This window comes from Octopus sinensis, linkage group LG18 (assembly GCF_006345805.1).
Source record: "Octopus sinensis linkage group LG18, ASM634580v1, whole genome shotgun sequence".
Lineage (NCBI taxonomy): Eukaryota > Metazoa > Mollusca > Cephalopoda > Octopoda > Octopodidae > Octopus > Octopus sinensis.
In genome coordinates this window covers 35,140,800-35,153,579 of record NC_043014.1, presented here as the reverse complement: position 1 = coordinate 35,153,579, position 12,780 = coordinate 35,140,800, and the positions used below count along the sequence as shown (strand labels likewise).

The following is a 12,780-nucleotide window of genomic DNA, read 5'->3' as shown; positions in this document are numbered from 1 at the left end:
TTGAAAACACAAAAGTATGTCTTATAAAACATGAAAGTCACTGGAGTAAACTGTTATACTCACCATCTTCATACCGTCCATATTCATACCACCGCCCATTTCCATGCCAGTCATATTATTCTTCATACTTTTTATTCGGATCAACTGTCAAAACTGCAACGAAAATAAAGTATTGTTATTATCATGAGGAAGGTGGCGAGCTGGCAGAAACGTTAGCACGCCGGTCAAAATGCTTAGCAGTATTTCGTCTGCCGCTACGTTCTGAGTTCAAATTCCGCCGAGGTCGACTTTGCCTTTCATCCGTTCGGGGTCGATTAAATAAGTACCAGTTACGCACTGGGGTCGATGTAATCGACTTAATCCGTTTGTTTGTCCTTGTTTGTCCCCTCTGTGTTTAGCCCCTTGTGGGTAATAAAGAAATAGGTATTTCGTCTGCCGTTACGTTCTTAGTTCAAATTCCGCCGAGGTCGACTTTGCCTTTCATCCTTTCGGGGTCGATTAATTAAGTACCAGTTATGCACTAGGGTCGATGTAATCGACTTAATCTGTTTGTCTGCCTTGTTTGTCCCCTCTCTGTTTAGCCCCTTATGGGTAGTAAAAAAATAGGTATTTCCTATCGCTACTTTGAGTTCAACTACCGCTGACGTCGACTTTACCTTTCATCCTTTTGGGGTCAATGAATTAAGTACCACCAGAGTACTGGGGTCGATGTAATCCACTATCCCACGAACTTGCTGGCCTTGTGCCAAAATTTGAAATCATTATTAGTATCATGAGGTGGCAAGCTGGCAGAATTGTTAGTACGCCGGGCGAAATGCTTAGCGGCATTTCGTCTGCCTTTATAACTAATCCATGCAAAACTAAGCTTTCTGCACTTGTTATGACAGTTCTCAAGGATCAAGCAATTAATTAGGAATTGAACTTTGCATTCATATGAGCCTCGTTGGCACCCTATTATTATTATTGTTATTATTATTATTATTATTATTATTATTATTATTATTATTATTATTATTATTATCATTATTATTATTATTATTGTTATTCAGTGGTCTTATTCTTATCACGTGCTTTCACTGCACTACCGAGCGCAGTTCTGTGTGCCTTGAGTATGTGCTGTGGTGCTCTTATTTTCATTGTATTGGAAGTGTTCTACTTAGAATGTGTCCGGTGCCCAGTAGTGTTATTTTTTTGTATGTTATATATACTTGTTAGTCCTGCTTTTTTTTTATCATACCTAATGCACCTATTATAATAAGAATTATTTCTATTTTTAGGTTCCACATTCGAGTTACCTCTATTTTTTGATCTTTGTATTTTGACAGTTTCTCCGTTTCTTTTTGAGAAACATTGTCATCTGATGTATTAATACATCGATTAGAAAGCATTTTTTTCTTGGTAATCTCTGACAACTATATCTGCCCTGTTGGTCTTAATTTCTTAATATAGTTACTTTCCCATTTTCTGTGACCTTTTCTAGCGTGTGCCTATAACATCTCTTTCCGTTGTTATTCCATAGTGTTGGCATAGCTTCCAGTGTATATAAGTCCCAACTTTGTAGTGTCTGGGAATATATTTCTTCTTAGCCAGGACTGGCAGTCAGAGACAATATGATTTGTTGTTTCTTCTCCATCACCATATATTTGCCATGAAGGGGATTTTCTTGCCGTCATTTTATCATGATCCGTTGCTGTTCCAGTTTTAGTTCGAATTTCAGTTGTTTTACAGCTTTTGTTGTTTCTTCTTTTTCTTCATAGTAAGTAGCCGACATCTAGAAAGCTCTGAAGAAGTAACGAAATCAATTTTTCATAGTTGTTAGGTACTATGACTTGTTTTGTTTTTGGGGTTTTTTTTATTAATTTCAGCTGATTAGACTAGAGAAACATGAAAGAAAGAGCTTTACTCAAGAGCTCAAAGTAATGTGCACGATGGTTTTGGGCACGATAATTAAAAAAAAAACGCCAAAAGTTTGTATGATGATTTACTCTACAAGGAAAGTGAAACTTCTATTGAAAAGTCTGTTCTGACTACTAAAACCTGGTTTGGAAGGTTTAACTCTTTCGTTACCGTATTCATTTTGAGATGCTCTTTGTTTCTTTCAATTACTTTAAATATAACAAAGAATTTAGTAAAATAACTTGGTTATCATTAAGCCAGTGCTAGGAACATAAATTGTGACTAAGGTTTGGTGGAAGATTTTAATTCAAAACATAAAAACAAGACATATGTACTACAAAAACAGAGGCGGTTTCAGTCAGGTTGGTATCGAAAGGGTTAAGAAGCATTTGAAGTTGCACAACATTAAAATGCCCAGTAGAGCTACCATTGCTGACACAGAAACTTTGACAAATTATCCTGGGCAGCAGGGGGAAAATTATTGTCAAAGGGGCTACACACTATAACAATATACAATATTGAAACCAATTTTCTGAAAGGTCATGCCTGCTTGAACTTTTATTTCTCGAGAAGAAAAGTCAAAATCAGAAGTTGATATCATCCAACGCTTCTTCTGGGAGGAAATGTTGCTAGAGATGTGAAATTTAACCTCTATTCGTGTATCACTCTGAAAATCCAACATCTTTCAAGAGTTGTACAAACTTTAATTTGCCTCAGATTTTACATTCAAATGAGAAGGCATCGATGACTAAGAGCTTTTCGAAAAGTAGTCTGCAAGCATCTTTGTCTTGTTGGATATGTTATTTCCAACAAAGCATTGCTCCTTTGAGACAATGCACCGTGACATCAAATGAGCTTAACTGAAATTTCTGATAATGTGAGAGTAGAATATATCCCTAAGAATACAACTTCTTTATTCAATTCCATGGATCAATCGTGAACGTAAGATAAGAATTACAATAGTTTAACACTCAGCTCAGTTCCTACACAGAGCTCTACGAAGAGATGATGCGCTATAAACATTAAACAATTTTGGATAAGTTCTTCACGCTCAGATAAATCATGATGGACTAAAAGATAGGAGACAGTGTACCCTGTTTCGATATTACGATTCTTAATCATTAGCTAAAGTATTTCTCTTCAAATGTTTATAAGTATATACATATTGAACTGTGTGTGTGCTTAGAAATCATTTCCATGCATAAAAATGATTGTGTTATTTGTTTGTTGTCGTTGCTTTGAAAAAACATTTGTCGGAACGCACTATCATTTTACAACAAGAAAAACAATGTGAAAAGGAATTTTTCGTAACGATGATTCGAGTTACACGATGATCTGACAAGCTTATATAGCATGCTGTGTGTTTCCGAGTAATCCTTCAAACGGAAATATGCAATATGGATGATCGTTTTTAGAACAAATAAAGAAATTTATTGATCTCATCAATGACGGAACGGTAAATTTATATAGTCGAAATTTACAGAAAAACAGAAGACGCAGACGGGTGTATAAACAAGAAGCAAGTGTATTAGTTTGATGCTCGGGAAGGTAAGGAAGTCTTTTACGTTTCGAGCCTTGAAGTTAGCGGAACTAATTTTATCGGAAGCTAATTGGTTTGCTAACGGTTTCCCAGATAAACGAAAACGCTAATCTGCTAAAGAAAAAGGTAGCTTCGCTAATTAGTATTTAGCGGATAAGCGGAACTATCTCTACCTCTGTATGTATATATATGTATATATATATATATAATATATATATATATATAATATATATATATATATATATATAGAGAGAGAGAGAGAGAGAGAGAGAGAGAGAGAGAGAATCAAATAAGCAACAAGAATATCCAGAGGTAATGCTTATTTTGATTATAATCACCTTATTTTAAATTATATGGATAATTCCATACTAAATTTTGGTGCCTTCAACTTAAGTACCATATCCATCTGAATATATATATATATATATATATATATACATATACATATATATACATATATATACATATACATATATATACATATATATACATACAACATATATAGATAGATAGATAGATAGATAGATAGATAGATAGATAGATAGATAGATAGATAGATAGATAGATAGATAGATAGATATAGATATAAATGCATGTATGTATGTGTGTATCTTTGTCCCTCCATCACTGCTTGACAATCAGTATTGGTATATTTACATCCCCGTTATCTAGCGGTTCGGCAAAAGAAACCGATAGAATAAGTAGTAGGCTTAAGAAATAAGTCGTGGGTCGATTTCTTTGGCCAAATCCCTTCAAGGCGGTGTGTGTGTGTGTGTGTGTGTGTGTGGCGGGGGAGGTGTTTGAGAAGATGGTTGTAGAAATTTCTAAGCAGGCTGAAGGGAAACTTTTTAACGACACCATCCGACTCAGGAAACAAAGTTGTGATAATAAAGTAGTTCCTCTTCAAAGATGAAACCAAAATGTTGATTGGTTTAGCCACTATGAATCAAAATTTAAAGAACAATATGAATCGGATAGCCCATTCTTGAAGAGAATGAAACAACTACCCTTTTTGGATATCCTAATCAAAAAAGAGATGCAAAGATTGAATACGACATCTATTTTAAGCCAGCACTCAAAACTATTCTCTTCTTGCCATCCAAGGCGCACTGAAAATCAGTATTAATTTTATGTTGGCAAGAAAAATTTGCGTAATTTTGTCCAATCCCGAAACCCAGGAAAAACGATTGCAAGACAACTTTAAAAAATATTTTCTCGAAAGAAAATGCCTGGCCAGTTTAATAAAAAAAATAATAAAATAATATAATCACCGAACTGACCGAGACCAGTGACTTCTTAAGGGAATCAACCAACCGGAACGCTGGACGACCGTCAGACAAGAACAAATTACGCATACAAAAAATCAACCAGGAAGTTAACCAGACCGCCAGACTTCAGCCAAACCAAAATACGTGACCTGAATATCCGAAAAACAAGTGACATATTCAGATAGTCAGCTAGCCAAATTGCTAGACCATAGGCGGATAAATATAAGTAACCTCATTAAATTGTCAACCAATCAGAACTTGAATCTTCACCTTAAAACCTATACATACAAAGTCACTTTAGCTTAAAACAATTCAAATTCTCATCAGCAAAACCATACACTACGACAAAAATTGTAAAGGAAATTTTTCTCCCCCACCTTTTTTTCTTACTCTTTTCAAAACTTCGTCGTTTCTAATTCTTAATACAACCCAATGTTACTGAATTTTAATCATATGACTGTTGTGAAATTCAAAGAACACTTGAACTTTGAGACTTATTGAATATTGGAATTTGTATGAACATTTGATCTTTTTTAGCATGTTTTTTCAAAATTGGCGAAATCGGTTTACTATTTTAATGAATCTGTTACAAAATTTAAAACCTACAGCACGTTTTAAAAAACACACAAATACATTTTCAATTCCCCAAACCAACTCTCATATATATATATAATTTTATTCGAACACATAAAACAGCTACTATGCTTCATCCCCACAAAAAACCAACACGTGGATTCTGTTGAGACCAGTAAGAAACAATTATGAACTTTTTTATTACACTTAACTTTTTAAAATATTTTTGATAAGGTTCGTTTTTTCAAGAAGAACCGAAGCATGTAAAATTTCTAAGAAAATTAAAATTTATCTTATATAGTGGCGTTTTCAAACTTCTTATATATATATATTATATATATATATATATATATATATATATATATATATATATATATATATAGATATATATAATTTTAATCCAAACGGGAAAACAAAAAAACAACAACAATGGAACAATTACAGTATATTATTAATAGGCGCTCAGGAAATGGAAGCAGGAAGGTATGACGTTTCGAGCGGAGCTCTTCGTCGGAAACATAAAGAAGGAAGAAGAGAGGAGAAAAGAAAGATCCCAAACGGGCAACAGGGGATAGAGAAAAAAAAAAAACGACTGGTGTTTACGAGTTACACATGGTGAAAGGCGGAAGTTTACGATACAAGAGCAAAGTAGGTTTTTAAAGCCAAAAGAGTGGAGACAAGGTGGTAACGCAACAGATGTGTGTGTATGTGTGAGTGTGTGCGTGTGCGTGTGTGTATGTGTGTGTGTGAGGAGAGATAAAAAAACAGAAAATATATGTATGTGTTAGTGTGTGCGTCCGTGTGTAGGCGTGTGAGGTAGGGCGAGACAGTGGTGGTAGGCATGGCAGTGTAGTAAGTAAGAAAAAGAAGGAAGGAGGAAGGGAGGGAGGGGAAGGGGTGGGGGCGTGTAGCGTGCCAGCGTGTGTTGAGTAGTAGTGTGTGTGTGTCCAGTGTCGTGGTAGTATTAATGGCGAGTAGATTGAATGTGTGTAAGAGTAATGTATATATTTAAGCAATGTGTGTATATGTGTGCGCGTGTGTGTAACAAAAAAGGGGGGGCTAAGGAAAAAGGACTCCAGCTGAGGGGAAGATGGAAGAGTGGTCCCGCGGAGACGGGCGTGGGAAAACCCAACGACAAGCGACGGTCCCAGGAACGAGCGGGAGGTCTCGTCGGGTCCAAGAGCGAGGTGCATGCGGCGCGTATGCGTGCGCGAACCGGCGCAAGCGCGTGTGTGCGCGCGCCCGCGAGTATGCGCGTAAGTATGTATGTGTGTGGATGTGTGAGTGTGTCTGTGTGTATGTCTGGGTGTCAGTGTGTCCGATGAATGTATGTGAGTATGTGTGTATATATGTGTGTGCATAGATGTATGTCCGTGTGTGTGTGTATGTGTATGAGTGTGTATGTATGTAGTGTGGGTGTGTGGAAGTGTGTGTATGTGCATGTGTGTGCGCGTACATACAGGTGTGTGAGTGAGTGTGTGTGTGTGTATGTATGTGTGAGTGTGTATGTATGTGTGTGTAGTATGCATGTATGTGTATGGGTGTATGTATGTGTGTGTGTATGTATGTATGTGTACGTGCGTGTGTGTGTGTGTATGCGTGTAGGTGTGCTGCGTGTGCAGCATGCATGCATGTGCGTATGTGTGTGTGTGTGTGCATGTGTGTGGGTATATATGTATGTGCGTATATGTGTGTGTATGTGCGTACATGTGTGTGTGTGTATGCATGTGTGTGTATGTAGGTGTGTAGGCGTGTATGTATAGGTGTATGTATGTAAGTATGTATGGGTGTGTCCGTGTATGTGTGTGTATGTATGTGTGTGTATGTAGGTGTGTGGGCGTGTGTATATGTGTGTGTATGTGGGTGTGTGGGCGTGTGTATGTAGGTGCGTGTGTATGTAGGTGCGTGTGTATGTAGGTGCGTGTGTATGTGTGTGGGAGTGTAGGTGTGTGTGTGCGTGTGCGTGTTTATGTTGGTGTGTGCGTATGTGAGTGTGAGTGTATGGGTGTTTTTCATGCATGTGTGTGCGCGTGCAGGTGAGTGTGTGTGTAAGTATGTGTGTGTGTATGTTTGTGTGAGTGTGTATGTGTGTATGTCTGTGTGTATGTATGTGCGTATAGGAGTATGTAGGTATGTGTGTGTGTGTATGTGTATGGGTGTATGTATGTATGTGTGTGTGTGTGCATGTGTATAAGTATATGTGTGTGTGCGTATGTGTGTGTATGTGTGTGTATGTGTATGTGTGTGTGTTTATGTATGTGTGTATGTATGTGTGTAGGCGTGTGTGTGTAGATGTATGTATGTATGGGTGTGTGTCTGTGTGTGTTTGTGTGTGTGTGTAGGTAGGTGTGTGTGTCTGAGTGAGGGTATGGCTGTGTAGGTGTGTGTGTGTATGAATGTAAGTGTGTGTGTGTACAAGTGTAATGTATGTATGTAGGTGTGTGTGTGTGTATGTGTACGTGTGCGTGTGTATGTGTGTGTGTGTATGCGTGTGAGTGTGAGTGTATGGGTGTATGTCTGTGTGTGTGTATGTCTGAAGTAGGTATGTGTGTGTATGTATGTATGTGTGTGTGTGTGCGGGTATGTGTGTGGTGTGGTATGGTGTGTGTGAGTAGGTGTGCGTGTATGTATGTGGGTAGGGATGCATGCGAGTGTGTGGGTATGTATGCATACATACGCACGCGCACATCCGAAGCAAGCCCACACACACGAAGCGCGCTCACGCACACAACGCACAAGCGGTACAACGCAAGCCCAAGGGGCCGACCAAGCCCCAGCGCGCGCCAAGGCGCGCGAGCGCAAAGGCCCTCGAACGCCCCGCTACGCGGGAACCGAGGATCCATCAGCCAAAACCGGAAAGCAGAAAAGAGGGGGCTGCTGGATGCAAAAAGGTGTATGTGTGTGTGCATTCAGTGTAAGGGTGTGCATGTGTGGGTATGTATGTATGTGTGTGCCTACATGTATGTGTGCATGTGTGTGTGTGTGAAGTATGTACGTGCGGTGTGTGTGTGTGAGTGTGTGTGTATGTATATGCGTATGTATGTGTGTATGTATGTGTGTATGTATGTCTGTGTGTGTGTGTGTGCAAGTATGTATGTGTGTGTGTATGTATGTATGTGCATGTGTGTATGTGTGTGTATGTATGTGTGTGTATGTGCATGTTGGTTTGTATGTTAGTGTGTGCATGTATGTCTATAAGTGTGTGTGATTAAATGTGTGAATGTATGTACGTAGATGGGTCTACGTATGTGTGTGTGTGAACAGGCGTGTGCGAGGTAGGTGGGTGGGTATGTGTGGGTGGTGTATCCGGGGAAAAAAAAAAAAAAAAAGCGGATCTCAAGAGGAGGGGGCTGTGTTAAGTCCGTGTGGGGTGGTAGTTTGTAGGGTGAAGATGTAGCGTTGCTCCAAGTGGAGCCTGGAAAGTGGGCGACCATTGTGGGGGGCGAGACCAAACACTGAGATGTCCTCTAGGGAATGGCCGGTCGAGCGGAAGTGGCGTGCGACGGGAGAAAAAGAGTGTAGGCGAACGTCCCTCAAGTGTTCAGTGAAACGGTCGGACAACCGGCGTCCCGTCTGTCCTACATACAGCATCCCGCATAGGTTGCATTTAATGCAGTAAATAAGGCCAGACGATGTGCACGTAAAAGAGTGCCTAATGCGTACAGTATGCTGGTTGGAGCCGGTGACAGCGGTGGTGTTGGTTATGAAGAGGCAAGTGTTGCAGCGGGATCTAGAGCAAGGGAATGATCCGTGTGGGGCTGAGGGGGAAGGAGAGAGGGTGCTGTGGACCAGGAGGTCACGCAGATTGCGGGCTCGTTTGAAAGAGGACAGGGGTGGGTTAGGGAAAATGGGGCGGGTGGTGGGATCAAGCTGGAGGCGACGGAAGGCACGTAGTATCTTGCGACGAAGGGGTAGGGTAGAGGGGTGGAAAAGGAGGGGGAAGGGGTGCGGTTGGGGGGTGGGCGGGGGGAAGGAGACAGGGCGGTAGTGCGGTCGATGCGATGGGCGCGGGTGAGGGCATCAGAGAGGAGTATGGTGGGTAACCTCGGAGTCTGAACATGCGGGCCAGGTATTGAGATTGGGTCTCGAAATCCTGGTCGCGGCTGCACAAACTCGGAGGCGGAGGAACTGGGAGTAGGGGATGGCTCGTTTGGTGTGGAAGGGGTGGGAGGAAGAGAAGTTGAGATAGAGGTGGGAATCCGTAGGTTTAAAGAAGGCGGTGGTGGTGAGAGAGTGGGAGGGGTGATCGATGCGGAGAGAGATGTCAAGGAAGTTGACAGAGGTGTTGGAGATGGTGGAGGTGAATTGAAGAGAGGGGTGAAAGTTGGAAATGAAAGAGATGAATTGGCAGAGAAGTTCACGGGAAAGGGAGGTGGCACCTACGCAGTCGTCGATATAGCGACCGTATAGTTCGGGGGTCGGCCCAGAGAACTGGGAGAACACTTGGGCCTCAATGTAGCCAAGAAAGAGATTGGCGAAATTGGGATATATATATTATATATATATATATATATATATATACATAGGAGATAGGGGTACGTTACGCCGCCTTAATATATAGAAATCAAATATAAAATATAAAATATAAATTACAAAGTGGGACAAGAACGCAAAAAACACACAAATATATATATATATATATATATATATATTATATATATATATATATATATATATATATATATATATATATATATATATATATATTACGGAGATGTACTCGCATAGCAAGTAATTTGATCTGAGATCGTGTGCTGAAACGAAGACAATTGCAGCGTGGAAGGTGTTTATAAGCCATTTAAGAAACACACCAAAGCCGTTCGATTCACTTCAACATTTAAGTTTAATTTGTCAAAATATTTTTGTCGCTAAAATCCGCGACCTGTTCACTGACAAAGTCCGTGCTGCATCTCTGCATGTTGTGTATATATATATATAAGAATGAATGTTTTTATATATAATGAACGTGAAAATATATATATATATATATATATAAGAGGGGGCTGAAGATTTCCTGGTTTTACGGGTGTCGCGAAAGGCCTGGTTGGAGGCCAACTTTCTGAGTTGTTTTACAGAGCTTAGAAAAATTGAAGGTCAGCTTCAATAAGTGTGTAAATCTGAGAGGAAGGTGTTGAATAAAATCCTAATTAACTGATCTTCCTGTATTTTTATTTACCCAAGGCCAGGAACTTTTCAGCATCCCCTTGCATGTAAATATGTATGTGTGTATGTGTGTGCGCGCGTGTGTGTGTTATTGTGTCTGGAGATACATACATATATATATATATATGTTTCGGGCAACTGAGCCATCATCAGACTGCGACGCACAGAAGTTAATATTGGATTTATATAGTCTCTGTTGAGTTAAAATCTTTCTTTGGTACGTGGGTTTGAATGGGATGGTAAGCAATGGTTTTAGAGGTGGACATTTGATCAGCTTGGATCCATAGTTCTTGGTGGACTGTTTTTCCTTTTAGTTTTTGTGGTAGTGTTTTTATAGTAGTACAATTAATATTAATGCTAGGTGATAACCTAACTGTAATGTCACCTAGCGTCAATGTTAATTGTAATGATAATAATCCCACTTTAGCACCTAATTTGCAGAGGAGAACTAGTGGAAATTCTTTTAACTTTGAGTACCGAATGCAAGCGAATAAATCACAGTGTAATTATCAAAACAAAATTCTATGCCCTTTAGAAAATCAGTGTTTAAGGGGAAATATAGTATATCAGTGTAAGGTAATAACTGCAGATCGTAAGTATTATTATATTGGTTCGTCTGCTACAGTTTGGAAATCTAGATTTCATAATCAATCTCATTCATTTAAGTATAGTATAAAGAATAACTCTACAAATATTAGTAAATGCATTTGGGATTTAAAGGATAAGAAAATTAAGTATGGTTTAAAGCGGTCCATTATTAGTTATGCACCATCATACAATATTGGTAATTCAACGTGTGAATTGAAGAAATGTATTATATAATTACATCTAAATTAATTTTATCGAATTTTAATGGAAACTTTACAATAAGATGTTGCCATAAATTTAGAAAGACGTTCAAACATTCCATTTATTAATTATAATAATTTTTCATCTATTATAATAAAAGTGAAATTCTGTCTGTCTAGGACCCCTGTATCTCAGACTACTTTTCCTCTACATAGACTTTATAACTTTTTGGAATTAGAATGATCCCGGGATTGAAAATCTGCCCTTCATTTGGTTCTTGAACATCTAGTATTGGAATCTGATTTAAAAGCATTTGGGTTGCTACTTCTAGGGGGTAAAGCTTGGCTGATTCACGCCATTTTAGTTGGCGTTTGTAAGATGATGTCAGAGACCAAGAGGGAGATAAATGACATTTCCTTCGTTAATTTTACGCAGAGATGAGAATTTTGGCACAAATTTGCCAACAGCTGTAATTCAATTTGGCACTAGAACAATAGAATGCTTGCATTACAGAATAAATTCTCATCCGTCCTTAACCTCTGAGCAAACACCACTGGGTTATATAGTCAATATAGACTATTATAGTCATGCTATTTAGCTCTCTTTGGTTTTGGGGTCTAGCTTAAAAGTCATTACGGTGTACGGCTTTCAAGCGAGTATATTGCATTTCTCTTTTTTTTTTCCAGATCAAGAGGAATCAAGAATATCAGTCATTTTCGCCCCTGTTGTTACAAGAGAATTTTATAGCTTGGACATAGAGTTACCCAAGGTTTCGCACCCACAAAGCCAATGTCTTGTGGACAGCTCGTCAGACTCTCTAATACAATAGAAATAATTCTCGGCTTTATAAGGTGGTATCTATAATAAAGATATAATTTTCTCTGTACATATTTTTTTGTTGTTAAATGATCTGAATTTCTCGAAATTCTGCAAAAGGGTTGTTGGATTTACCTGTCATACATGAGGATTTACCTGCGATGTGTATTCTCCTTATATTTACTGGTATCTGGTTATTGAACGTTTATAACCAAATTCTTTTAATACTGAGTTTTTTTATTGATATCTGGATTTTTAAATCCCGTTTTCTTTTAATTATGTGAATGTGTGTGTGAGAGGGAGACAGTATGTATGTATGGTTAATATAATTGCGGTGTATAACCCATAGTATTTAGCAAGTAACTCGTCACTAATTTAGAAAAAAAAATCTGAATTACAAAATAGCGACACTGTTATAGAAGTTGTACATAAATTGTGAATATATTTGGTTTTGTCACAGTGAATTGCCTAAAACAAGTATCATTGAAAGCAGTGTTCTCTTCTATGAAATTTGTGATACTTTAATATTTATATTAATACAAATAACACACATCTTTAAATCCTGTGTGTATCAAATTATATGGATCTTTTCGGTTTGAACGGCAGTTTTTTCTAGCGGTGTCATATGAAATTGTCACCCATAATTATGACCCTAGTATCGATCTATTGCATTTCAATCTATTTTAGGGTTAGGGTTAGGGGTGGGGGGAAGGGTATCTTTTTTCTTCACAAATG

The 12,780-nt window shown here is 38.5% G+C and overlaps 1 protein-coding gene across 1 annotated transcript in view; it reads right to left on the bottom strand.

Moving 5' to 3' along the window:
* Nucleotides 1-12,780, bottom strand: part of LOC115221781 (high affinity copper uptake protein 1) — a 61,490-nt gene that overhangs the window by 26,843 nt on the left and 21,867 nt on the right. Inside the window, exon 2 of the mRNA XM_029792007.2 lies at nt 64-153. Within this exon, the coding sequence (XP_029647867.1) occupies nt 64-126 (63 nt within the window). The 5' untranslated portion in view covers nt 127-153. The remainder of the gene's footprint in view (nt 1-63; nt 154-12,780) is intronic.